Here is a 23,619-nt window from a genome sequence, read left to right as displayed (position 1 = left end):
AGGCTTCAGTCAGTCGCGTCGAGCTGCTGGTCGTCGAGCTGCCGGTCGTTGAGCCCGACAACAGTGCACGACCGACGGGCGGACGCCATGAGCTTATCTGGGGACTACCAATTAGGTGGTGGGCGAAATCCCGCACGCGCATTGGTCTAAAATCGTCGTAACACGGCCTTTGGGCACCCGCATTGGCTGATTTTTTGCCAAATGCAACACCCGCATTGGTCTAAAAGAAATAATTCGGTAACACGAAGTTCGAAGCCGTCAGATCGCGATCTTCGCGCAAGCGTTTTGGCGCTTCAGCACACTCGTGCTTGGCGACATGGAGCGCGAGTGAGCTTGCTTTACTGCTGCTCAGTAAAAGCCGTGACCCAATAGGGCTTGACGGACAGTCCATCGTTCTTCATCAGTGGTCGGTGCTCCGATCGATTCCACGGGTAGCTGCCAGCCTTGCCACACGCATCAACGCGAGCTACGGTCTCGCGATCCTCATGAGCAATACCTACACTAGGCAGTACATGATGCTCAAGAAGTTCGTCGTGATCTATGAGCTTCTGTAGGGTAGTGATAACTAGAGACTCTACGAGCCGCCATATCGGGTCGCACACAGGGCATTACTATCGAAGAAAAGTAGCAGCATCATTGCGTAAGCACAGATTGCTGGGTTGATGAACTCCGCGAGTAAACGCTCGAGTTCAATACCCAGCTCTCTAGACTCGGCGCCAACGATTCTAATTGGTCAAAAAACCTGCGTGAGGGGGCCAAACTGACCAGTGCGGGTGTTGCGTTCGCCCAGTGCAACACCCGCATTGGCTACAAGGCTTTTACGCTCGTTAATTGGTAGAAATTAGAGTTTATAGGCGCATTTAAAAGGTGCCACCCAGGTATACAAACACCAGCATGTAAACCACGCATGGCATGTAAAGGAGCATCCGCCATGAGCTCCCGCCGCGCGCAGAGTACCGCTTGCACAAGATCGCCATGTCATATCGAACTTCCTCCTTCTTTTCTTCTCTTTCTTCGATTTAACAGGCACACGTGTGTTATAGTCCCACCATTTAAAGGGTAGTCGTCATGAGCTTGCAGCAGAGCTAGACGGTTGCCACAAAGTTTGTGGCAACCGTCTAGCGGGATCACTGGCCAATGCCTATTCGAGTATCACAAATCGAGCATAGGCATTGGCTGGCGATCCTCATCGAGCATAGGCATTGGCTGACAAGTATCCGGATTGTATCTGGTGGTTTAGCGCACGGCTATTGGTAGAAATTAGGCCGAAAATAGGCCCCTTTATGGGGCCTATACAAACATCAAATGGTTTTATGCGGCATCTATTTTTGTCGTTCAACCACGATAGAAGGTCAGCTTTCGAAGGACATGGCGATGGGACGACGCAAGGGAATCCTTGGGACGACGGGACGATGAGACGATGGGACGTCATTCCAAAGTCGATCTTCTCTTCTTCTCTTCTTCGCTTTTATTAGGCACGTTTGTTAGTTCCCCACAGTTTATGCGGTACTCGTCTGATATCCGGATACTTGCGAGCGAAATTGATGGCGCTTGTCACTTGGTTACAAGCTCCAATGGTAATGGAGCAGCTCATGGAGCGGCATGCTGCTCAGTTAAGCCACTACGATGTTCCCATCCACTTGCGCGAGGAAGCGTTGCTCAAGGCTCTCTCCAACGACTATGGCTGTCCGCTACTGCGGCGCGAGGTCGTCGATGGCAAGACGAGGATTGTTGCAACAAGATCCGCAGAGCCCGAGAGCGGCATTTGGGTCCTCGATCATGCATGGCTCTTCCAGACGGCTCGCAACGCGCGCGAAGAGCTGGAAACGAACGAGACTCTGCGCCACAAGATTCAGAAGATCACGTCGCACTTTGCGCCAGAGGTGGCGACGGTGGATGATATCGTCGTGAATCTTGTGCATTGCGCGTACAGCATCAAGTTTGGCCACAATGCGTCCGACCTGTACCACTACGTCCTTGATGACGTCGGTGCAATGTACAAATTTGTCTCTCGGACTACGCACCTCACGACATTTTATGGTAGTCTGCGTTGTGGCAAGAGCAACAATAACGTCCAAGTCGCGCCACTTTTTTGCGTTGACACGGGCAAGCTTTTGTCGCTGATTTGGCCAGTGGCCACAATGGCAGCTGGAGACGAGATTGTGCGACCGCACGCGACCAAGATCTCGCTCATTCAGCTCGGAAAGCAAACGTACTGGGAAAGCCGGTACGAAGACGAAGACGAATTCGACTGGTACTGCTCGTATGCGATCATGCGCGACCTCTTTCGGCGTTACGCAGTGCCATCGGACGCTGTGCTTATCGCAGGCAGTGGCGCGAGCACGCTCCCCATTGACATGGAGAAGGACGGGTACGTTAGATTCCCGCGAGCAGCACGATACCTTGACGTAGGTTCTGCAATGTGACGGCCACCGACTACGCAGCCAACGTCGTCAAGAACATGCAAGCGAAATATGCGGACTCCTCGGTGCATTTTGTATCCGCCGACATGACCAAGATGACAGGGTTTGGCGACAACTCTGTCGCTTGTATCGTCGACAAAGGCTGCTTGGATACGATGCTTTTGGCGCCCGAGACTGACCTCGCAACCGGCACGCACGTTTGGAAGACGCTAACAAGTGACAACGCCGCCGACTTCCCGGATGCCGCGGCCGTCATGAGTGAATGCATGCGGCTTCTGCAACCGATGGGGGCCATGATTCTTCTAACGTATGGCAACCCAAACAACCGCATCGGCCTCCTCGATTGGCCAACAACTTCGGACCATCACATGTGGGAAATTCTCGAGTGCCAAGAACTTTCGCCAAGCGCTGCCGCGCCGAGTGTTGCCAAACCTTTTTTCATTTACGTGCTCCAAAAACAGCTCAAGGAGGCATAAGTACCAGCGTATATTCACGATACTACTAAATTGTCTTGCCTTCGGGGGGCACATTGAAGTCGACAGATCTCGGGATGCGACTCATCGCAGCATGTTCATCGCCGAGCTCTTGGAGCATATGCGTCCAGAGGTTTGTTGGTGGATTGAGCACCAACGCTAGAGGTGCCTCCACCATGAGCCAGCCACCAGTATCAAGTTCGCGTTGTAACTGCTTTGGGACCCAAGATGCATGGCCATGGACGAACGTGACCTATTCAATAGAAACTTTGGTTGACAAGGCTGATGACAAGATGAGCAGTGCGACTGCACCTTGCTGCGGTCGATGTTGGCGTGGGCAGGCTTGACCAACAGCGAGAGGTCGTGCTGAATGAAGAGCGGGGTATCCACTTCGTCAGGCGTTACAAGACTGCCACCAAGCTCGGCGTGTTGATGCAAGAACTACATACTAGTACGTAAGGAATAGGTTATGAATGCGTGAAGGTTGCACCTGAATTGAGTTGTTCGCAACAGGACCACCAAACAAAATCGGGTGCGACGGAAAAGCGGTTTGAAGCGCACTCTCGACTGGGTAGCTACCAAGCGACGACTGTTTCGCGTCACCTTTGTCGTTGATGATGACGCCCTTCGTGCCCTTTGTGTCGTGGCGCGTCAGCAGAACCACGCTCTGCTCAAACGGCCGCACGGTCAGAGGGTGAGCGATCAAAAAAACGCCCCGACGAATAGTTCTACTCACAGGCGTCAACCGTTGCGAGAGGCGACGCTATCTTACGTTGTAATGCGGGGAGGGCGTGAGGGTAGCTCGTCTGACTCGACGTGCAGCAAATTGTGCTCCCGAGCAAGATGCAGCTTGGCATTGAGGTAGCGCAAACCACGGAAGGCTGCGTCGAGCGCCTCTGATGAAGCTGGGGACGTTCGAAAGAGTGCACGCATGCGATGAGTAGCCGACTCGTACGGCCAGTAACACTACAGCAGATCTTGTGAATGAGAGGCCCCGTCGTCCTGGAGCACGAGATGTACCAGTTGATGCTGGTGTAATCCCATGACAGCCTTGTAGCATATAGCATTGTCAGCAATCTCGCTGGGGCACAGAAGCGCCTTTACTGCTGCGTGTTTGTCGAGAAGATAGGCGCTCCGGAGCAACTCGCGGTACAGCACACGGGTCACCGGCGAAGTCGATCGCATGGCCTGCGTTCAAATACCCGGATACCGTGCCACCAAAACAAGCCATCCGGATACGCAGCGTTGTGCCTTCCGCTGAAGCCACGATGGCGACATGAACTGTGCGACCCTTCTCGAACTTGTTTCCGCGTTGCCGAGATTCAGTTCGGCGTGGACCACCAGCACCGTTGATAAGGACTTGGGCTCTTTACGGACGGTTCTTGCGAACTGGTGCTACCGGCATTGGTTGAAGTGGTTGAAACCGTGCGAAGGTAAGCGAAGTCGCGGAACGATCTACATCACATGCGGATGGAAAGCTACAATTGTACAATTGTTGGTGCTTATGGGCGCCAACGATCTGGTCATGCACACAGCTAGGGCAGCTACCACCGTTGGTGTGGTCCAGGGTGTGTTTTGTTATAGCAATATGTCGGTCACTATGCTCCGAACCGGCTCCTGTCCCCATGATGTACGTTGTCTTATGCGATTGCTTGCAGTGCGCGCCAAGACTAAACACAATGCTCGTACAGCGAGGATAGGATAGTACATAAAGATTTCGCTTGCTTGTCGTCCCTACTTAATGCGAAAACCTTCGGCACGCAGACACTGCTTGTGAGCTTCAATAACGTCGGCGCAGTGTTCTTCACCCTTGGAGATAACGCAGAGGTCGCGCACCGACTTGGTCTCGGGGCAGGAGCAGCAGATCTTCTTGCCCGACTTGCCGACGACGGGTCCGTTCTTGTCTTCCATGCTAACGCTGCGCGGTTGGTTTCTTCGCGAATGGCAATTTCGTAGATTACCATTGGCCAAGCGGGCACATAAAAGAACCACCGCACTTAGAGCAGCGCACTTGGTCGAGATGTGCCTCGGAAAAGCGCACCAATATGGAGAATTAGGTGCGTCTCTGCAGCAACGCTCAAGGGACGTCAATTCAAGCTTCTTGTGGCTGCAAGCATGAAGACGACGCTCGTACTCCTGACGCTGTGCTTCGCTGGTCTGCTCCAGCTCGCTGTATGCGACCCCCGCGAGCAGGAGAAGTCGAGGTACGACGATTGATGCCATAACACCGGCGCGCGAACGTCTCAATCGTAGCCGCAACGACTTTGAGGATGTCGAGCTCAATATCGAGACCGTGCGCTCGAAGCGCGGGTATACGCTGGACCTTGAGCACTCCATCGCCAAAGATGGTATGATCGGCACCTTCTCGCCCCGCGGTGATGTCAACATTGATTTTGCCCCGACTAAACCAACGGCCATTTTCCCGTCGAAACTTACGCTCAACGAGCAGCAGCGGTCCGCATTTCAGGTTTGCCCTGATGATTCATTCCAACCTATCGTCATGTGTGCCTAGAAACTGGTGGCTCAAGACGGGTTTTACACGGTTCGCGCCCGCTCCGAGCCAGGCAACCCGAAGTCGCCGTTTGTCGTGGCTTCCGTGCCTGCCGTACGGCGTTTCCGTTATGACAATGGCTGCGTGATTCTCATATTGCACCATAGTGCTACCTAGTCAAGGCGCGCTTCCGCGAGGACCTAGCGTTCCATGTGAACGAAGTCGGCCACTTGATTTCGATTGAGTTCCGAACGCCCTTCGTTGACAGCAAGACGTGCAGTGATGTCGCTAAGGTTCGTGGTAGGGATACTTGTACGGCTGAGATCAGTTTCTTGGTAGCGCGTTCTCAAGGAGGCCACCTTTTACAGCACTGGCGCCATCTTTGGCGCAACGGATGGCCCTGAGTAAACTTGGCTACGAGGCATGGCATGATCGATCAAACTCACGGCATTCGCCTCTTAGAGTCCCGCGCATCGTCATCACCGCCACAAAGGTGGCTGCGCCTCCTGGAGTTGCCCCTGTGCGTTCCGAGAACGAGCCCGAGCCCGAGGAGCAGCAGAGCTTTTTCCGCAAATACGTGAGTCCCTGTCGTTCATACGTCCCTCCTTATGCGATCTGCACCTCGTAGTGGTACATCATTGTGCCGCTCTTGATCGTGCTCTTGCAAGGCGGTGATGCGCCGGCAGCCCAAGGTCAAGGAGGCAACGCAGCTCCAGCCCGCCGATAAACCTCGCATTTTCGACGTCATTTGTCCACCTGAACACATTCACGACACACATAGTTGATTGTCTCGTTCATAAGGTAGTAAAGCAAATTTGCTGCTAGACCTTATTCGCAATGAAGCGATCCGACTCAGATGACTGTGCTGCGTCCGCCGGCCACGTGTTGTTCGAGATGAGCTGGCCCCAGATGGTGTTGTCTCCTGTGGCCACGACGACGCCAACGCCGTCACCTTTGATGATAGTCGTCGACATGAACACCATGTTGCGGCTCAATATGCCCTGATCCTTGTCGGTGCATTCGGTGGTGCCGACCCGCGGGTTGCGTTCGTTGGCCAGGCTACTCATCTCCACCTACCATAACGTTTAGACTATATCAATAAATCTGGATCGGCGTGTCGGTCGCACCGTAAAATCTTCGGAGCATTCCAAGAGTCTGCAGTCGGCTGCGATGACGTCTCCAGCTACATGCGCATTGCCTTGAATGGAGCTGACTTCTTCGAATGTCCACGAACCTTTAAACATGACAACGTCGCCAAAGACGAGGCTGGCGGCGTCCATGCAGAGCTTTTTGCCACTGCGAACGACGGTAACCTCCTTCGGGCAGTTGGCCGTGTATAGTCGCATTGTCTCTGTCCGGAGAATACATGGCAGCAGGCAGCAGACCCACGATGGACAGTTTACGGGTGGCGTCACGCGGTTGACGCCGTGCAAAAGCCGCCGAGCAATGGCTTCGTCGCGCGTCAGGCCCTACAGGTATTGGAGTTAGAATGCCCGTAAGGGGGGTCTGGTGGCTACAAAGGCGAGCTCGACGTTGGTCTTTGCAAGGAAGTCCCGCTCCGACATGCTCTGGATGTCCTACGCAACTCATGTATGTGAGCGCGAGCTTGGTTCATCATTCAAATGCTACCGCCGGCAGATGGACTTGACCGATGAGTGCTTCCATCGTCGCAAGTCTTCGAGACGCCAAAATGAAATTGGGTGCAAAAATAGCAAGCATGCGATCCAGCCGGTTAACGTATCCGGTGGATATCGCATTCGTTCCAACCGCCCACGCGGCATGAGCATGAGCTCCACCATGGGGCAATGGCTCCACGCGGCAGATGTATTTAAGTATATCAGACAACTGCGTCCGGCGGGAGGACACGCGCACTATCCCTACTCAGCTAAAGACTCACAACAACGAGAAAAGGCAGGGTGAACATGCAGCATTTTATAGAGTAACTCGGGAGAGGATGATGTATGACAAACTACACTGTGCAAAAAGAGGGTGTGCTACCGGAGCACGTTTAGACATCCGTGCCATGGTACTCTTCAGCCGGGAAGTGGCCCAAGTGATCAAAGCCGTACTGCGACGGGTTGTACTGCTGCGCTTGGGCTTCTTGGAACTCTCGCTCCGTCTTATTGCTGTTCCACTCTTCCATCTCACGCTTGTAGCGGGCACGGTCCTCCTTCTCCTTCTCGACGAAGGGCGCCTTCTGGGCCTTCGTGGCCTTTGCCCACGCTTCGCCAAGTTGCTTGGAAATCTCCGTGTTCTTCATGTCAGCGTGCTCAGCCTTGATGCGGGGGCGCATAACTTGCGAGTAGAAGAGGAAGGCCGACGACGCACGCTTGGGAGCGTTCGGGTGCTTTTTGGCGCGCTTGTTGGGCACACGGAGGGGACCGTCGTACGTTGCCATCTCTTCCTCGTACCGCTGCTTGTCCGACTCGGCCGAGAGCTTCCATGGCGCCTTCTCTTCCTCCGACATCTTGCTCCACGCGTCAGCAATGGCACGCATGACGTCCGTGACCTTTGAGTTCGGGGGCATTGTCGCCTTGATCTCCTCACGCTTGTCCATCGAGAAGAGGATGTACGGCGACTTGCCTCGCTTGGGAGCACCGGGCGCCTTCTTCTGTAGACGACGCTTCTTCTTGTTCACGACAGGGGGCATATCACCCCAGACTTCGTTGGCCGAGTGCGGCGAGTCCATCTTGATCGTGTCTTCTTGGGCGTAAATGGTGGATATCGTAGCTATCGCATCATTCCCGTGAGATGACCAGCTTCGTCGGCAGCATGCCGTTCCAGTACCTCGTCGGCTTCACAGGGTCTATCTATAGTATAGACGCCGCCAAAGAGAAATTTGAACTGACGTTGAATATAGTATACTACCGGCGGCTTAAAAGGCGCTGCTTCTTTTTGCGCCCCGCGTTCTCCCCTACCCCGCATAGTGATTTCATTGGCTCCCGAGAAATACTCCGCCAATCAAAGCCGAAAGTGTGCGCCCCAGCTGGTTTTGAATTTTTCAAGCAGCCCACGCGGTCTGTTTAAAAAAAACCTGTGCCATCTGATACAAAAAGCAAGTTATTCAATGCCAGCGATACGACCGCAGCTGCTTCAAGTATTTTTAGCCGGGAGCCTGCAAGCCAGCCACAGAAATAGAGAAAACAAGATATTATAAAATAATGCTGCTTATTACAGCAATTTGGTTCTGTCCGTCAATGCACAACACTATATATATAGTAGTAAAATACTGTATTGCCTAGCTGACACCACACAGCGCAAATCCGAACAATGGCCAAGCACCACCCCGACCTCATCATGTGCCGCAAGCAGCCCGGCATTGCAATCGGCCGCCTCTGCGAGAAGGATGACGGTAAGTGCGTCATCTGCGACTCGTACGTCAAGCCTCAGACGCTTGTGCGCGTCTGTGATGAGTGCAACTACGGCTCGTACCAAGGCCGCTGCGTCATCTGCGGCGGGCCTGGTATCTCAGACGCGTACTATTGTCGAGAGTGCACGCAACTTGAGAAGGATCGCGACGGCTGCCCAAAGATTGTCAACGTTGGCAGCTCCAAGACCGATCTCTTCTATGAGCGGAAGAAGTATGGCTTCAAGAAGCGGTAAACCAACGTGTAATGTATCCTGCATTGCAAGTACGATGCATTCCTGTTGAATTGTCGTATGGCAGCTATCTCTAGACTGCAACGTGCGGCCCTGCGGTGGTTGAGACTGATTGAAGCGACTTGACCTTGGAGAAAAGACACTGTCGATCGCCCGGAGCATTCATGCTGGAGATGGGGTACAAAGGTTATGATTGCATGTCATACACGTGTAATAACTATTAAGACATATCGGTGCTCGCGAGCAAAATCGATTCCTCTTGCCGCCACTTTCATCTTGCGGGACAACTTCCTTGGCCACCAACGCCTTGGCAAAAGATCGCAGAAGCCCATCGCCAAACGCTTCGTACTTCGATACCGAACTTCGAAGACCACAGATTTATTCCGCCAACCATCAATCTGGAAACGCAACAAGATGGCACCGACTGCAGGGACGATCCTTCGTTTAAAGAAGGCGGGCGCCAAGCCCAAGAAGAAGACCCTGTCGCTCAAGAACAAGCTGCGCAATCTTGAGCGCCTTCTGAAGAAGGACGTACGTCATTGATTCCATCGTTCTCCAATGCCTAAACGATTATAGACGCTGCCCGAGGACATTCGCACAGCCAAGACGCAGGAGCTCGCCGACCTCCAAGCGCAGGTGGAAACCAAGCTGCAGCAAGAGACTGAGCGCGAAATCTCGCTCAAGTACAGAAAAGTCAAGTTCTTTGACCGGCGACGCGTCATGCGCACGCTGAAAAAACTGAAGGCGCAGATCACGGCTACACGGACCAAGGCGTTGGAGGAAGCTTACGAGGCTGCGAAGAAAGACATGATGGTATCGTATAATAAGTGGATTCCGTGGTGCTGATAACTCCTGCTGCGATGTAGTACATTTTTTACTACCCCAAGGGCGAAAAATACATCAACCTCTTCGCCGAGAAGACCAAAAAACAGCATTCTGACGACGAACTTGCTCGGTACAGAGAATCACTGCATACGAGTTGTGTACACACACGCGACTAGGCAAGGTGAGTTGAAGGAGGCGGCGATCAAAGCGTACAAGGCACAGAAGTCACACGCCGATTTCGACAACTACTGCTTCTGCGACGCAAAGGAGTCGTCAGCGGCAGAATCCGACGAAGTGGGCCAAACGCTCTATACCGTTATCTAAAATAATCTAGGAGAACGCGAAGGATGAGGACAACGATGACGACACTGCGGCGTCCAAGAAGATGAAGCAGCCAAAGCGCAAGCTGGCTGAAGCCAAGCACAAGAGCAAGCGCCGCAAGCAGCACGAAACCAACGTCCAGGTTGTTGCCGACACTGAGGGCAACGTGGCCACTGGTGATGACGATGATTTTTTCATGTAAACGATATCGCCAATCGTACCAACTATAATGGATTGCATTGCCATGAAAAGAAAGTAGCGTCATCACTCATTCACACCGCCAACGCAAGCACTGTGAACGTTCGTATTTGTTGTACACCTTGGCTGCCACGCCTTCCTGTCACACTACGTAAGCCTCTGGCCTTCTCGAATGCGTCGTACTCAAAAGCATTGGTCAAGGACAATTTGTCCTTGACCAATGCTCGCCGCCCACCAATATGAAGGCGACCCAGATATTCTCAAGATGACATCCAAATCCGTGATCGCGATCTTCCGCTCAGCAAGAAGGTACAAATCACGACTATCATCGCCATTTCGTGCGAAGGTGCAAAGTACTCGGCGGTCCAAGCCTTCAACGACAGCATTTTTAGCATCATCGCGCTACCACGGTCGATCCTGCGCTATCAAGCCGAGGAACTCGACGCGCCCAGCAGCAGCACATGATCCTCAGCATCGACCTATTGTATTGTCGACAGCTTTGTAGACCTTGGCATAATAGACCGAAAGAGCTTTTGAAGCTCTCATGAACATCACTTTTACGATCATTACGCTGACGCACAGCAGACCCAAGAAACGACGCTTGGGGTTGCGTCCCGCGATGCTTATTGTGCTGGTGTGGATACCCGAAGAGAGCTAACGAGTGAGCTTACCTGCGACGAGGAAGATGTTAGGGATGCGGTCGATATCTCCTGCCTGCTAACAACGCAACCAATGGTCACAGTACAGGTAGCCCTCAGTTCACTGCCGGACAGTGTGTTGACGTCTTCAGTAAATCGAGAGCAACGGCTTACTACACACACATGTGCGAGCTACAATTGTAAGAGTGTACCGGTAGGTGTGCACAAGGGTATATAAGAGATGCATCTCTTATATACCCTTGGTGTGCACTCGTGCAATTGCGAAAAATTCGACAGGAAATTACAGTCTCGGTGCGGTCTCGGTGGCTGCTGCTTGTGCTTGGCCAAGGCTCAATGTGATTTTGCCGTCGCAGTAGCCAATCAGATCCGCGCCTTGAGGAATCTAGCAGGTGCGACGCCCCGATTGGTGTAAAATAGACATGGCGACAGCGTCATTTTTAATATCATTTTAATGTAGGTTTAGCTCACAAACATAGAGTTACCGAGTGAAAATTCAAAGTAGCAGAATAAAAACTGAATGGAACCGCCACTGGAAAGACGGCACCCAGCTGGAAGAGAGCCAGGCGCGGCCGCTGCAGAGGTGGATGTCGCCCACAAAGTGATGTTTCGAGCCGCTGCCACCACGATCCGACGCCGATACCGACCGACGAAGCGCGGCTTCTGGAACCTTGCGATGGCACCGCGCTTCTCCTGCCGCCTGGAGCAGTGCGACTACCTCCCTCTGCTAGGCGTCGCAGCCACTGCTGGCGCCACGTGGCTTGTGTCTAGCTCGCCTACACAAAATGACGGAGCGATTACATCCTCGCGGGTCTTTGACGACGAGTACGACATTGTGTTCTCTCGCGCACTCGGCTCTGGCGCCTTTGGTATGGTCATGCAGTGCATTCACAAGGACAACAACAAGTTGTCTGCCGTCAAGGTGATGTCCAGGGTCTCATCAATATCTCACGCATTGTTTGTGAATAGGTGATTGCTGACTGCTACGAGGAGGCGACGCGTGAGCGCACGGCTTTGAGCTGCGTCAAAATGGCCGGCGGCCACGCCAATATCGTTGAGCTCAACGATTACTACACGCACGACGGTTTCCACTACATCGTCGTAGAGTTCGTTGACGGCATGACGCTCTTTGATTACGTACAACAGCGCAAGCGGCTCCACGATGGCGTACGTTGACGTCGATGTCGCTAGCAGGACTAAAATGCAAACTTAGGCTGCTCGAAGCATCCTCACTCAGGTTGCGTCAGCTCTGGACTTTATGCACACGCACGGCATGGTACACTGCGACTTGAAGCCCGACAACATCATGATCGCCAACGACGAGAGCGCGCGCGTCAAGATTATTGACTTTGGATCCGCGACTATCCCGAACCCACGTGCCAGCTCAATGCCGCTAAAGCGCGCCATCACGCTCTCGAGCATTCCGCAGAGCGGTACCAAGTCGTATTGGTCGCCCGAAATGCTTAGCACCCCGCACGCGAAGGTCGAGGCAGCGATGGACATGTGGTCCCTCGGGTGCATTCTGTACATCATGCTCTCGGGCTGCCACCCATTCGACCCGCGCGGATCGCTTAGCGAGGCCGAGATCCTCCACAACGTGTGTCACAGCCCTGTCGAGTTCTCGCAACCCGTTTGGGAATCGGTCTCGGACGATCTCAAGAGTCTTCTGCGTGGCCTATTGGATAAAAACCCGGCCACGCGTCTCCGCGCCGGTGACGTGCTTCGGCTAATGCCGCCTTGTTAGTTGGGTTCACGCGTCTTTCTGTGTGGCGTTTACTGTAATGTGTGAGCCTGATTCAAACATTCCTCGTCTTGTCGTTTCAATATATCTTGAGCAGTCGTCATTCTCTTTTTGCAGCGAAGCATGGATGCTGATGGTCGCGTGTCCAAGTCGTACGATGAAGATGATGATACGCATGACGATGAAGTAAACGAGTCGGGATTGCGCTTCGACACCGACGACACAACGACAAAGCGATACACAGTCCAGGAGCAGCGAGCGGTGATTCGGCAGATCCACGAAAGCAATCAGATCCTCAAGCAAGAGCTTGCGATCGAGCTGCGCGAGGCCAAGACGATGATGGGTGCGGCCAAGCAGGAAAAGCTCCAGCGCCTCCAGAAGCAGAGCACGTCATATACGCAGAAGATCGAGGTTGAGAAGCGCACGATCGTCAAGCTTGAGGCTGCGATCCGTCGGCACCATGACGAGTTACAACGCGTCCGCGATGAGTTCGTGCAAAGCGAAAAGCTCGAGTCAGCTGCCGCTGCTATGCGTCGCCTCCGCGCCCTTGAGGTGAGGATGGGTCAAAACAGTCTACTACATGTATAGACATGGGAGTAGAACCGGCTCGAGATATCACTCGTCAAGAAGAACGAAGTCGACTCCGTGAACAAGCACCTGCGCCAGCAAATTGACAAGGTCCGGCGCGACCGGGTCGTTTTTGATGGTATCTACAAGAAACTCGAGCGAGAAACGTTCGAGTACAAAGCGCGCCTCGTAAGTTGGATCGCGAGGTGTGTGTACTGGAATGCATAGAATCGATAGGAAGCGGCGACGTCTGAGCTCGCTCGCAGCGTCTCAGGCAAAGTTCAGATTGATAAGGAAGTGCACGAACTCCAAGCTCTCGTCGACGCAGAGCAGCAGTCGTATGAAAAAGAGTTCCGCGAGCTTCGGGTGCGTGCAACTTCTGCATATCTATGCGCGAAGCACCATTCCATCGAATCCTGTAGCTGCTCATCGCCTCGTCAAGCCACGAGGCCGCGGAGCTCGCGCGGGCAATTGAGTTGGCCCCCGAAGCCGAGATTGTCAGCGGCCAGCTGTCGCCTGACCAGGAGCTGACTCTGCACCATGCCTCGGCACTCTCGTCATGGAAGATTGCGTACGATAAAGCGATGGCGAGCGCTTCGAGCGCCGAAGCTGTCAAGTACCAACAACTCTTCGAGCACATCTTTGCCGAGACTGGCGTCCCCGATGCCGAAAGGCTAACACTTGAAGTAATCCTTCAGCCCCAGTGTGGACGGACCTTGTCATTTTGAGCTAGATTCAGCGCAAGGACGAAGACAACTTCAAAAAATTCAAGCACGTTGAAGGCCTCCACAAAGAAGTGGACGACGTGCGCATTGAGTTGGATCGGACGGTCGCGGCGCTCGAAGCGTACAAGCAGCAGGAAGGACTTGGCGCAAGCGTCCTTGATAAGACGCACCTTCGTGCGCTCAGTGCCAAGCTGCGGTCCATCGACGAGCGCAACACCCAGATGGATACCGAGTTCGACGAGACGTGCGTGCGTCTCGGGCGGATCAAGGCGTCCGTGCACTCGATCTTTACGCTCCTGCATCAAACAACCGATAAGCAAAAAACGCCGTCTCACGGTAGCCTTACCGACATTACGGACGCGAACATGCTCGAGTACCTCGAAACGATCGAAAAGTGCGTCATCGCGCAGCTTACGCCAGCACCAGCCGCCACTCATAGCGCCGCCAAGCCAAAGTCCAAGCACGCGATTTCTCCTGCGAGCTTACCTGTGGCCGAGACGTCTAGTAGTTCGGGAGCGCGACTTCTCGACGAAGATGAACGCGCACTCACCTACGACGAGTTGCGCGAAGCTGCCCAGGACGAATTTCTGCTGACGGCGCCGTCGTAACCATACAACCTCCGTCCCAAGCTACACGTGTCGTGCAGTGCAAGAGGAGCAAACAACATGATCGACGAGATATATATGAACGAGAAGATCAATGCTACGCCGACTACTTGCGGCCGAGATGGCTTGGCGGGTACATGTTCTCCGTAAGTTCCTTCGGAAGCTCGAAGCCTGTGTCCTTGGCGTCCTTCACTTGGTGGCAGAGGTACATGGCAAGAGCAAACTCCTCGTTGTCGAGGAAGCCGTCCTTGTCGACGTCGGCGAGATCCCAAATGACCTTGAGCAGCTCCTGGGAGCAGCCCGTGGCAAGCAGAGGCGTCATACACGCCATACCGCTGGCCTCGCCCATCGAGTTGACGCTCAGCGTGCGGAAGATGGCGTCATATTCCTCCTTGAAAGGTGTGACGACCCAGTCGAGTGTCTTGGACAGGAAAGGGTTGATCGAGTCGCTAGAGTCGGTGCGAACATTCGTGCCGTCCTTCTTGGGCAGCGCCATCATCTACACACGTGGCTCATCGTACATCGTTTGTACCCATATATGCGTACGAGCTTGGGAATATCACGCGACATGAGCTCTTCGACGTCCTGGATCATCTTGATCTGCAGCTTGTTGAAGCTGTCAAACTTTCGCTCCTCGAGCTTCTTCTGAAAGTCCTCGAGGCTGGGGAAATCACCCGGCGGGAGGTTGTACTTTTTCTGGACCTCACGGAAGACCTGCGGCAAGGCCGCAATAAGCTCTTGTTGCTTGCGGTCCTTCCCAATCATCATGGGCATTTGGTCGCGGAGGTGGCCAATGAGGTATGCGTGAACCTTGGCCAGGCGCACACGCTTAACGAGCTCATTCACCTTGCGGATCGCAGCGTTGTGCGGCAGCTTCCGGAGCTCGCTCATGAGGTCACTGCGCTCTTTCTCGAAGAGGGCAGCGTTGTCGTTGAAGAGTAGTGGCTGGTCCCAGAAGGACCCGATAAAAACACGCATGACTTCCGGAGTTTTCATGACCTTGCCCATGGACCACATGAGTGCACCGTACCTACACAAACGCCAACATTAGCTTTCAAAGACCAAGCAAGAATCCCAAAAAGAAAGCAGCACGCTCTGATCACAGTGCGAACGCCCGTACATAGACGGCAATCACACCACGACGTAGCGGGTTTGGTTTCAGGGGCCTCTGGGAGGCCTCAAAACCCCTGCGCAATGGGGCCTTCTCGTCCTCGCGTGCTGCATCATTCTCATGCATACACACAATACGTACACGCGCATGAGCTTTTGCTGGTCGATCTGGTCCGACTTGTTGAGAACGCAGCGGATCTTGTCGTCATGGCCCTTGAGGACTTCAATGACGCGCTGGAATTCGTCCGAAATGTCGAGCTTGTGCGCATCGAAGAGGAGAAGGATCATGTCGGCACGCTCGGCGAACCACTTGGCGACCTGCACGAAGTCGTAGCCGCGCGAAATGCGCTGCTTCTCGCCCGACAGGATACCCGGCGTGTCGATGACGGTCATGTGCTCGAGCTGCTTGCATGGCACTTGCGACGCTTCAAACTTGTTGAGAAACGACGTACCAAACATGCTCAGGCCGCCATACGGGAGATCCGGTGAGACGGCGAGCGCATTGCCTGGCACGATGCGCTCCTCGTCGCCGTACATGACGGCCATGAAGCGGTCGGTCGTGGGCTCGGGGCCAACGCGCGCACCGGGGAACTTTTGGCCGAGAAGGTACTCGATGAAGGACGTCTTGCCGACCGAGTACTGGCCGATCATGAGCACCGTGGGCTTGGCGTCAAAGTCGGCTTCGCTGAGCAATGGCGAGTGGAACTCGTCGAAGAGGTACTTCTTCTCGAGCGGCTTAATCTTGGAGATGTACATCTTCTTGAGGCCGTCCGTCACGGCGCGGCTGTTGTGCACGATCTCGTCGAGCGATGCGGCCATCGTTCTCCTCTGCCTTGGATATCGAAACTGTGTATGGCCCAATCTAGTCACTCGACCCATCGACTCTTCGTTTTTGTATACCATACCCTAGCGCTGTCTATCTTTATCCGGATCCTGGTCGCTTTGATGGCACGGAAGTGATCGGCGCATCGACAAGTACACTGTAGGCTTCGGGAATCCGGCTGCGCTCGCGCAGGTGCAGTTCAGGGTGCAGTCCACCGGTCTCGGCCCCAGAGGCGATACCTTTCTTTGCGGGTCATCTTTAGGGCCACTTGCATCGACTCCTATTGGTAGGCATCGGAACAGCGACGGCTCTAGAGGTAATGACACTCATGCAAGATGCGCTCATGTTTGATGACGCAAAGGCGGCCCTGCGACGTACGACTGCGACGCGTTGCGGTGGCTCGTCGGGATGAGCTACAATGCGCTCCGTATCTCCACATTTCAAGAAAGTCCCGGCAAAGTGTTTCGAAAGTCTCGCGTTAAATGGCACCGAATGAGACATGGTTTTGCCTAGAATACATTCGGCAGGCTCATGTGTCGCATGCACTTGAAAGTTTTCGCCGTTAAGTTCGTCACCACACCCAGGTAGGAATTCGCCACGAAACTCTAATTTTCTTCCGTGAAATAGCATGGCTTCGACTATTTTCACGCGTGCAGAACCTTGTGATTGATTTGCCCGACTTTGAAACGATGTTTTGGAAACAAACGATTCAGAGCACGATGGTCACGATCGGTCGACATTTACGTTGCTCTTCGCGACCTTGTCAAAGAAGAAGTGAACGACGCACTGCTGCGCTGTGCTGTAGCGCGAAATATCGCGAAATATTATAAGAATACAGTACAGTAGTGGTAAGACAAGAAGACCCTGTTGTGAATCACAACATAGTCTTCTCTTCAGGTACACCTTTACAACTTGTTAGGAAATCGTTGCTGTGCCGCAAATTAAACGATTGCGAGTGTGGTGCGCATCAGGTTGATAGCCATAGTGCGCAAACAGTTGATAGCAATTCCTTGTCAAAGCTCAGTCAGCCTACGTTTTCGATGTACTGGACTCTCGGGTTTGCAGCTTTGTCCGTGTAAGCACTGCCGGTTATTGGATCATGGGGGCTTTACCACCCTTCCTACGCAGCACGAGCCACTCCTTGGAAATCATGCTGTGCCATGAACGATGAGCCTTTCTTGGCAGCACCACACACAACAGTGGATCCGATACAGCCATTCGAAGATATTGACTTTGCCAGGCACCAGGCGACCAAGCTGTATCAATTCTTAAAGGTATTGCCTTTGCCCACATTTTCCGAGCACTCGCATAGATCGCGCACAGGGGACGGACGACAGGGACCGACGACGATGGAAGCCGGGCGCAAGAAGTTCGTCGTGAAGCCCTTCCGCAGCAACGTGGGCATGGATGTCACGAAGGCCAAGGAGACATGGCAGGCCCTCCGATGCGCTATCAAGGAGATCCATGGCCACAACGCGTCGCTCCTCTCGTTCGAGGAGCTCTACCGGTACGAGCATGCGTCTCTTTATCCGCTTCTGTGAACGAACCCCCGTATGCGTAGGAACTCATACAACATGGTGCTGCACAAGCACGGAGACATGCTTTACGCGGGCGTCGTCGAGTGCGTCACGGAGCATCTCGTTCAACTCGCTGACCGCGTGATCCAAGCACCGGACGAATCGCTTCTGCTCGAGCTCTACGCAACTTGGACGGACCATACAATCACGATGACCATGATTCGCGATATCTTGATGTACATGGATCGCACGTACGTACCCGGAAAGCGCAAGGTCCCGATCTACGATATGGGCTTGCTCCTCTTCCGGGATACGATTGCCCGTCACCCGAACGTATGTAGTCCATCTCATGCTCATATGCGTGAGGAACCAAATCCGCATAGGTCAAGGATCGGCTGCGATGGATGCTTCTCCAAAACATCGAAAACGAGCGCAATGGCGAGCTCATCGACCGTGGGATAATGAAGGGCATCTTGAGCATGCTCGTGGACTTGGGTCTCCACACGAACACGGTACTTGAGAACACCATGGTCGCACTTTGACGACTAATGCATTGACCAGGTGTACGAAGACGATTTCGAAACCGAGTTCCTCCGCACGACGGCGGCCTTCTACAACGCCGAGGCCCAGCGACTTCTGGACCAAAACACGTGCCCCGATTTTATGCAAAAGGCCGACAAGCGCCTCTCGGAAGAGCACAACCGCGTGTTGCAGTACCTCAATGCCTCGACGGAGGCAAAGCTCAAGGCAATTGTCGAGCGCGAACTCATTGAGAACCACGCAAAAGCTTTGGTCGAAATGGAAGGCTCGGGGTGCGTGGCCATGTTTCGCGAAGATCGCATCGATGGTATTACCTTTGAACCGATGCTTTTATGTTGTATTTGTCAATTGCACAATTGTAGACCTGCGACGCATGTACGTCCTCTTCAAGCGCGCCCCGCCGTCAGCACTCGAAGAGATCGGGTCCTGCTGCACAAACTACATCAAGTCGACGGGTCTCGACTTGATCCAGACGCAGTTGAACCAACACCAGCCGTCCGAAGGCGCCGTGCAGTTTGTCCAGGCCGTCTTGGTACTGAAGGACAAGTTTGCAATGTTCTTGACGCAGTGCTGGGGCGACGACAAGGCGTTCTACAAGTGCATTCAGCGCGGGTACGTCATCGTTCCATGTGCCATCATACGCTAACGCGACGGCAAAGGTTTGAAGCCTTTCTCAACACAACGCGGACGTGCGCGTTCATGCTCGCACAGTTCCTCGATGATCTCCTCAAGTCCAAGTCTCGCTACGACAACGATTTGGAATTTCAAGTCGACAAGGTTATTGGGCTATTTCGCTTCCTCAGCGACAAGGACGTCTTCGAGGAGTACTACAAGCGTCTCCTCTCGAAGCGCCTACTCAACGCCAAGGGTTCGTCGGACGAGGCCGAGAAGATGGTGATCTCCAAGCTCAAGGCCGAGTGCGGCTATCAGTTTACGTCCAAGCTCGAGGGCATGTTCAAAGACATGGCGATGACGAAGGATCTCATGGACGGGTTCAAGAAGCACTCGCAGACGCTGCAGGTCCAAGTGCTCACGACGGGCTTTTGGCCGACGGAAAATTGCCTCTCGACAGGTCTCGTTGCACCACTGGAGATCCGCGCGTGGATTCACCGCTTCGAGTCGTTTTATTTTGGCCGCCACAACGGCCGGAAGCTCAACTGGCTCTACAACATGGGCTCTGCCGATGTCAAAGCAGTCTTCGGTTCTGGTACAACGTTTCACACGTATATAAATGCAAATTTCGCTCTTGTGTAGGACCCAACGTCCAGCGCCACGAGCTCACGGTCTCGACGTACCAGATGTGCATTCTCGTGCTCTTCAACGACCGCGAGAACATGACGTACCGAGACATTGCAGCTGCGACCAACATCGAGCCGTCCGAGCTCAAGCGTCACTTGATTTCGCTCTGCACACCCAAGTTTCGAATCCTCACCAAGTCGTCGCGAGGCAAGGGTATTGACGACGACGACTGCTTTGGTGTCAATCACGAGTACAAGTCGAAGCTCCACAAGGTGCGCATTCCACTCGTGTCGCTCAAAGATAGCTCGGGGGATGCGCCCGCCAGCGTCACGGTCAGTGACGAGCTTCCGTCGACGGTCGCCGAGGACCGCAAGCATCTCATTGAAGCGGCCATTGTGCGCATCATGAAGACTCGCAAGTCGATGCAACATAACAACCTTATGGCCGAAGTGACCCGACAGCTCGCTACACGATTCGTGCCTTCGCCTCAGCTTGTCAAGCGGCGCATTGAAAGTCTCATCGAGCGCGAATACCTGACGCGGAGCCAGTCTGACCGCCGGCTCTACAGCTATGTGGCTTAACTGGCCCAGGCGTTTTGATTGAACCTTGCTCGTGACCTTTTTCTATATAGCACTTGCTCAATTCCTGTGACTTTCTCACCTTGAAAGATTGAGGGACAAAACGTGGAGAAGTTGGAGCATCCTCTTCGAGAGAGTTCTTCCGTCCGTGGCGGTTTCCAGTATTTTTCTCTTCTAGATTTCGGAAATTGCATAGTTTTACCTGTAATTTTACTGCATTTCTAGCTACCGGATGCTGGAGCGGTATTCCGGATAGAGCTCGCCACAGAATCCCGGGCAGCGAAATGGCTGCGGAGGTACGAGCAGCATGGGAGCCACGACAGTCCATGAGTGAGGATTTCTTTAGTGTGCCACGGCGGAAGCGGACGCATGGCGCCTCGAGCGCCGTCTTGATAGAGCGATATCTGCCAGTGAAAGCGCCACCGTCGCGAGCTACATGGGCGTAGAACGGCGGGCGTCCAAGGCAAAGCTCAGTCGCCACGACTACTGGAAGCTGCTCCACGGTGCGATCCCGACAGAGTACCGCGATGAATTTGTCGTGAAGAAGAAGGTTGCGACGCTCGTGCGGCCGTCGAAGGACCCGTTCGGCGTCCAGATTGTGAAGCAGCACAACCAAGACTTGCTTCGGCAGCTTGCCATCACAATGAAGCAACTACCGCACCGCAAGACGTCGCAATCTGGCGCCGCACCATCCCGCCCACTCGAGCGCCAGGTCATGCGCAAGCTCCACCGCGTCCTGGATGACGAGATGACAAACTACTCGTCGACGCGACAAGGTCAAACGTGCGAGATTTCGGAAATCGAGGCCCAGCTTGCTTCGTACCGCCTCGAGCGTGAATCTGGTGCGATCGAAAAGGCGCACGATGCGTGGGTTGCGAAGCGGCAGTGGGCTGTCCTCCTCGACGAGGTCATCGCGGAAGAGCTCGACGACATGTTCGACCACGTGATCGACGAGATTCGTGATGAGGGCCCCGACCTTGCGCTTTCAGAAGAAGACGAACAGACCGTTAAAGACGCGCTCTCAAGCGGTCCTTCGAACAAAGTTCTGTGCCAGAAGTTCAACGTCGACATCACCCGCGCCCTCATTCAGTGCCTCCGCCCGGGCCAGTGGCTCAACGACGAGGTCGAATCGCTCCTTGAATTCCTGAAGTCACAGATGGGCGTGTAGATCATCAACTTTTACTTTCAAATGCTCGCGGAGCGCGACGTGCATGTGAGCGCTGCGCTCGGCATTCCAGGCAGCCACTTCTTCAACTCGTTCTTTTTCTCCAAGGTCTCGGAAGACGGCTACAACTTTATCAACGTTCGCCGGTGGACGCGAAAGGCACGACTCTCGACATCTCGGTGTACAAAACTGAAACCCACGTTGCGTAGCTGGACCTCTTCGCCATGGATAAGGTCTTCATCCCTGTCAACATCTGCAATGTTTGCTCAACTTCCATGGGACAATCACAATTCACTACGATTGAGCTAGGTGCACTGGTGCTTGGCCGTCATCTACGTCACGGAGAAACGCATCCAGTACTATGACTCGATGAATGGTGCTGGCACCGAGTGCCTTTCGGTGTTGCTTCGGTATGTAGCCCACGGTCGCGAGTGCTAACACTAGTACCACAGATATCTTGGCGATGAGCACCAGCACAAGAAAGGGTCGCCGTTCGACACCACTGGGTGGGAGCTGCTTCCATCGCAGCCCGATACGCCGCAGCAAGGCAACTCGCACGACTGCGGGATGTTCACATGCATGTTTGCTGACTACATTGCGCAAAACAAGGTCCCGTCTCTTTGTCAATGCCATCGTCTAACGCGTGCAGTAGGCACTTTCGTTTCGCCAGCGCAACATGGCTTTTTTCCGCCAGCGCATGGTTCTGCGGACGATTGAAGGCTCGATTCCGGACGACGAAGACTTTGATGCCTAAGCCACTTTCGGACTCTTTTGCGTGCTATGGATTTCAAATGCTATTACTGCCGCGTTTCCAGAATATAAATTCCCTCCGATGACGGTGGAGAGCTCACGCAGGAAACAGCAGCAGACGACCGTGGCGTCTGGAGGAGCTTGTCAAAGCGCGGGAGAAAGTAGCCGACGGCGAGCGACGACACGGCGCCGGAAAGGTAGTACAAAAACTGCGCAAGCTGCACGAAGACGTTGAGCGAATGGTAATGGCTTGTCTCGGTGAGTCATATCGGCACGGTCGCAATTGCATTGAGGAGCCCGATTACCTGCACTTGACGGAGCGAGATCTTGAAAGCGCGGGAGAAAGTAGCCGACGGCGAGCGACGACACGGCGCCGGAAAGGTAGTACAAAAACTGCGCAAGCTGCACGAAGACGTTGAGTGTATGGTAATGGCTTGTCTCGGTGAGGCATATCGGCACGGTCGCAATTGCATTGAGGAGCCCGATTACCTGCACTTGACGGAGCGAGATCTTGCTACGCTCGCCGTCACGCTCGATGTCGAACCGGCGCGCGTGAAAGTAGAGACTCATGCCGATCGGGTACAGAACCGTGGCCATGCGCAGTAGACTGTGACCCCACTGTAGCGCCTCGAAAAAGTTGAGCTGTCTTTCATGACCGAAGCCCGCACTGTTGGGATCATCATGTTCATCGACATGGTCGTCGTCATGGTCGTCGTCAGCCCCAAAGTGCAGCCTGACGTAGAGGATCATGCCCAGACCATAGAGACACAAAACGACGTAGATGCTAGCGACGAAGAAGCGCATAGCGCGCTTGCTGTTGGCAGCCGAGCGCGGCGCGAAGACCATGCGCTTGATCTCGTGGACAGCGACGAGAAGCCAGAGCCCGGCCCCGACCTGGAAGATTTGTGCGACGAGGAACGTATACTTTGTCAGCGAGTTGTCCCAATTCGTCTCGCGGCGGTCGAGGTACTTGGCGATGCAGCCGACAAACGTGACGGCCGACCACACGACGGTGCACGCAAAGAACATGAAGAGGGCGCCTTGGCTCGCGTGTTGTTTGACATTGGTCCACTTGAAGACGACGACGCATGTCACGAGCGCCATTGTTGACGACATGGTCAGGGCCAGCGTGTACGGTACGAGCATGTAGTCGGCGAGGCCGACGTTGCTGCCAGTGTGCAGCACCCGCGTCGCGCGCATTGCCGCAACGCTTGCAATAGGATAATTGCATATCACACAAAGACTCGAACAGATGCTGCTGGTCGGCCTTCC

At 54.1% G+C, this 23,619-nt stretch overlaps 13 protein-coding genes across 13 annotated transcripts; 8 read left to right on the top strand and 5 right to left on the bottom strand.

Moving 5' to 3' along the window:
- Positions 1 to 1,568: 1,568 nt before the first annotated feature.
- SDRG_13701 (hypothetical protein) lies at positions 1,569 to 2,964 on the top strand. The gene is made up of 3 exons (XM_008619797.1): positions 1,569 to 1,996; positions 2,045 to 2,371; positions 2,413 to 2,964. The coding sequence occupies exons 1-3, from the start codon at positions 1,575 to 1,577 to the stop codon at positions 2,897 to 2,899; spliced, it is 1,236 nt and encodes a 411-aa protein (XP_008618019.1). The 5' UTR covers positions 1,569 to 1,574; the 3' UTR covers positions 2,900 to 2,964.
- A 1,398-nt stretch (positions 2,965 to 4,362) lies between these two features.
- Positions 4,363 to 4,837, bottom strand: SDRG_13700 (cytochrome c oxidase assembly protein subunit 17). The gene has a single exon (XM_008619796.1). The coding sequence runs from the start codon at positions 4,805 to 4,807 to the stop codon at positions 4,631 to 4,633; it is 177 nt and encodes a 58-aa protein (XP_008618018.1). The 5' UTR covers positions 4,808 to 4,837; the 3' UTR covers positions 4,363 to 4,630.
- A 174-nt stretch (positions 4,838 to 5,011) lies between these two features.
- Positions 5,012 to 6,114, top strand: SDRG_13699 (hypothetical protein; the record flags this gene model as incomplete). The annotated part of the gene is made up of 7 exons (XM_008619795.1): positions 5,012 to 5,100; positions 5,150 to 5,363; positions 5,409 to 5,501; positions 5,555 to 5,680; positions 5,727 to 5,791; positions 5,850 to 5,964; positions 6,016 to 6,114. The coding sequence occupies 7 exons, from the start codon at positions 5,012 to 5,014 to the stop codon at positions 6,112 to 6,114; spliced, it is 801 nt and encodes a 266-aa protein (XP_008618017.1).
- A 34-nt stretch (positions 6,115 to 6,148) lies between these two features.
- On the bottom strand, positions 6,149 to 7,072 carry SDRG_13698 (hypothetical protein). The gene is made up of 5 exons (XM_008619794.1): positions 7,017 to 7,072; positions 6,905 to 6,964; positions 6,622 to 6,856; positions 6,515 to 6,570; positions 6,149 to 6,460 (listed from the first exon to the last, which is right to left on the bottom strand). The coding sequence occupies exons 1-5, from the start codon at positions 7,050 to 7,052 to the stop codon at positions 6,209 to 6,211; spliced, it is 639 nt and encodes a 212-aa protein (XP_008618016.1). The 5' UTR covers positions 7,053 to 7,072; the 3' UTR covers positions 6,149 to 6,208.
- Positions 7,073 to 7,203: 131 nt separating this feature from the next.
- On the bottom strand, positions 7,204 to 8,237 carry SDRG_13697 (hypothetical protein). The gene is made up of 2 exons (XM_008619793.1): positions 8,175 to 8,237; positions 7,204 to 8,117 (listed from the first exon to the last, which is right to left on the bottom strand). Exon 2 carries the CDS (start codon positions 8,074 to 8,076, stop codon positions 7,396 to 7,398), a length of 681 nt encoding a protein of 226 aa, XP_008618015.1. The 5' UTR covers positions 8,077 to 8,117; positions 8,175 to 8,237; the 3' UTR covers positions 7,204 to 7,395.
- A 378-nt stretch (positions 8,238 to 8,615) lies between these two features.
- Positions 8,616 to 9,025, top strand: SDRG_13696 (hypothetical protein). The gene has a single exon (XM_008619792.1). It carries the CDS (start codon positions 8,658 to 8,660, stop codon positions 8,988 to 8,990), a length of 333 nt encoding a protein of 110 aa, XP_008618014.1. The 5' UTR covers positions 8,616 to 8,657; the 3' UTR covers positions 8,991 to 9,025.
- A 345-nt stretch (positions 9,026 to 9,370) lies between these two features.
- Positions 9,371 to 10,421, top strand: SDRG_13695 (hypothetical protein). Its single transcript, XM_008619791.1, has 5 exons — positions 9,371 to 9,518; positions 9,564 to 9,800; positions 9,854 to 9,942; positions 9,989 to 10,106; positions 10,147 to 10,421. Exons 1-5 carry the CDS (start codon positions 9,402 to 9,404, stop codon positions 10,333 to 10,335), a joined length of 750 nt encoding a protein of 249 aa, XP_008618013.1. The 5' UTR covers positions 9,371 to 9,401; the 3' UTR covers positions 10,336 to 10,421.
- A 1,242-nt stretch (positions 10,422 to 11,663) lies between these two features.
- Positions 11,664 to 12,731, top strand: SDRG_13694 (serine/threonine protein kinase; the record flags this gene model as incomplete). The annotated part of the gene is made up of 3 exons (XM_008619790.1): positions 11,664 to 11,909; positions 11,957 to 12,154; positions 12,201 to 12,731. The coding sequence occupies 3 exons, from the start codon at positions 11,664 to 11,666 to the stop codon at positions 12,729 to 12,731; spliced, it is 975 nt and encodes a 324-aa protein (XP_008618012.1).
- Positions 12,732 to 12,851: 120 nt separating this feature from the next.
- Positions 12,852 to 14,628, top strand: SDRG_13693 (hypothetical protein; the record flags this gene model as incomplete). Its single annotated transcript, XM_008619789.1, has 5 exons — positions 12,852 to 13,280; positions 13,329 to 13,484; positions 13,533 to 13,661; positions 13,718 to 13,981; positions 14,029 to 14,628. The coding sequence occupies 5 exons, from the start codon at positions 12,852 to 12,854 to the stop codon at positions 14,626 to 14,628; spliced, it is 1,578 nt and encodes a 525-aa protein (XP_008618011.1).
- Positions 14,629 to 14,673: 45 nt separating this feature from the next.
- Positions 14,674 to 16,964, bottom strand: SDRG_13692 (hypothetical protein). The gene is made up of 3 exons (XM_008619788.1): positions 15,878 to 16,964; positions 15,172 to 15,655; positions 14,674 to 15,124 (listed from the first exon to the last, which is right to left on the bottom strand). Exons 1-3 carry the CDS (start codon positions 16,636 to 16,638, stop codon positions 14,732 to 14,734), a joined length of 1,638 nt encoding a protein of 545 aa, XP_008618010.1. The 5' UTR covers positions 16,639 to 16,964; the 3' UTR covers positions 14,674 to 14,731.
- Positions 16,965 to 17,789: 825 nt separating this feature from the next.
- On the top strand, positions 17,790 to 20,500 carry SDRG_13691 (hypothetical protein). Its single transcript, XM_008619787.1, has 7 exons — positions 17,790 to 18,065; positions 18,120 to 18,408; positions 18,459 to 18,587; positions 18,637 to 18,922; positions 18,978 to 19,227; positions 19,275 to 19,822; positions 19,870 to 20,500. The coding sequence occupies exons 1-7, from the start codon at positions 17,908 to 17,910 to the stop codon at positions 20,433 to 20,435; spliced, it is 2,226 nt and encodes a 741-aa protein (XP_008618009.1). The 5' UTR covers positions 17,790 to 17,907; the 3' UTR covers positions 20,436 to 20,500.
- A 368-nt stretch (positions 20,501 to 20,868) lies between these two features.
- SDRG_13690 (hypothetical protein) lies at positions 20,869 to 22,351 on the top strand (the record flags this gene model as incomplete). The annotated part of the gene is made up of 6 exons (XM_008619786.1): positions 20,869 to 21,555; positions 21,601 to 21,735; positions 21,807 to 21,857; positions 21,907 to 22,007; positions 22,050 to 22,206; positions 22,250 to 22,351. The coding sequence occupies 6 exons, from the start codon at positions 20,869 to 20,871 to the stop codon at positions 22,349 to 22,351; spliced, it is 1,233 nt and encodes a 410-aa protein (XP_008618008.1).
- A 19-nt stretch (positions 22,352 to 22,370) lies between these two features.
- On the bottom strand, positions 22,371 to 23,614 carry SDRG_13689 (hypothetical protein). The gene is made up of 2 exons (XM_008619785.1): positions 22,664 to 23,614; positions 22,371 to 22,596 (listed from the first exon to the last, which is right to left on the bottom strand). The coding sequence occupies exons 1-2, from the start codon at positions 23,545 to 23,547 to the stop codon at positions 22,395 to 22,397; spliced, it is 1,086 nt and encodes a 361-aa protein (XP_008618007.1). The 5' UTR covers positions 23,548 to 23,614; the 3' UTR covers positions 22,371 to 22,394.
- Positions 23,615 to 23,619: the final 5 nt, after the last annotated feature.

This window comes from Saprolegnia diclina (genome assembly GCF_000281045.1).
Source record: "Saprolegnia diclina VS20 unplaced genomic scaffold supercont1.62, whole genome shotgun sequence".
Classification (NCBI taxonomy): domain Eukaryota; phylum Oomycota; class Saprolegniomycetes; order Saprolegniales; family Saprolegniaceae; genus Saprolegnia; species Saprolegnia diclina.
This window is presented reverse-complemented; position numbering and strand designations above follow the sequence as displayed.

Excerpts from the sequence above, each read along its gene's own strand:
- SDRG_13701 (XM_008619797.1), top strand. The coding sequence starts at position 1,575 with ATGGTAATGGAGCAGCTCATGGAGCGGCATGCTGCTCAGTTAAGCCAC. Across the intron at positions 1,997-2,044 it reads CTTGATGACGTCGGTGCAAT|TCTGCGTTGTGGCAAGAGCA; the intron begins GTACAAATTTGT and ends ATTTTATGGTAG. Across the intron at positions 2,372-2,412 it reads ATTGACATGGAGAAGGACGG|GTTCTGCAATGTGACGGCCA; the intron begins GTACGTTAGATT and ends ACCTTGACGTAG.
- SDRG_13700 (XM_008619796.1), bottom strand. The coding sequence starts at position 4,807 with ATGGAAGACAAGAACGGACCCGTCGTCGGCAAGTCGGGCAAGAAGATC.
- SDRG_13698 (XM_008619794.1), bottom strand. The coding sequence starts at position 7,052 with ATGGAAGCACTCATCGGTCAAGTCCATCTGCCGGCG. Across the intron at positions 6,965-7,016 it reads GTCAAGTCCATCTGCCGGCG|GACATCCAGAGCATGTCGGA; the intron begins GTAGCATTTGAA and ends TGAGTTGCGTAG. Across the intron at positions 6,857-6,904 it reads CCAACGTCGAGCTCGCCTTT|GGCCTGACGCGCGACGAAGC; the intron begins GTAGCCACCAGA and ends CAATACCTGTAG.
- SDRG_13697 (XM_008619793.1), bottom strand. The coding sequence starts at position 8,076 with ATGGACTCGCCGCACTCGGCCAACGAAGTCTGGGGTGATATGCCCCCT.
- SDRG_13696 (XM_008619792.1), top strand. The coding sequence starts at position 8,658 with ATGGCCAAGCACCACCCCGACCTCATCATGTGCCGCAAGCAGCCCGGC.
- SDRG_13695 (XM_008619791.1), top strand. The coding sequence starts at position 9,402 with ATGGCACCGACTGCAGGGACGATCCTTCGTTTAAAGAAGGCGGGCGCC. Across the intron at positions 9,519-9,563 it reads AGCGCCTTCTGAAGAAGGAC|ACGCTGCCCGAGGACATTCG; the intron begins GTACGTCATTGA and ends AAACGATTATAG. Across the intron at positions 9,801-9,853 it reads CTGCGAAGAAAGACATGATG|TACATTTTTTACTACCCCAA; the intron begins GTATCGTATAAT and ends GCTGCGATGTAG.
- SDRG_13692 (XM_008619788.1), bottom strand. The coding sequence starts at position 16,638 with ATGGTATACAAAAACGAAGAGTCGATGGGTCGAGTGACTAGATTGGGC. Across the intron at positions 15,656-15,877 it reads CAGCAAAAGCTCATGCGCGT|GTACGGTGCACTCATGTGGT; the intron begins GTACGTATTGTG and ends GCGTTTGTGTAG. Across the intron at positions 15,125-15,171 it reads CGCGTGATATTCCCAAGCTC|ATGATGGCGCTGCCCAAGAA; the intron begins GTACGCATATAT and ends CCACGTGTGTAG.
- SDRG_13691 (XM_008619787.1), top strand. The coding sequence starts at position 17,908 with ATGGAAGCCGGGCGCAAGAAGTTCGTCGTGAAGCCCTTCCGCAGCAAC. Across the intron at positions 18,588-18,636 it reads TGGGTCTCCACACGAACACG|GTGTACGAAGACGATTTCGA; the intron begins GTACTTGAGAAC and ends TGCATTGACCAG. Across the intron at positions 19,823-19,869 it reads CAAAGCAGTCTTCGGTTCTG|GACCCAACGTCCAGCGCCAC; the intron begins GTACAACGTTTC and ends GCTCTTGTGTAG.
- SDRG_13689 (XM_008619785.1), bottom strand. The coding sequence starts at position 23,547 with ATGCGCGCGACGCGGGTGCTGCACACTGGCAGCAACGTCGGCCTCGCC. Across the intron at positions 22,597-22,663 it reads CGCTTTCAAGATCTCGCTCC|CCATTACCATTCGCTCAACG; the intron begins GTCAAGTGCAGG and ends CACCGAGACAAG.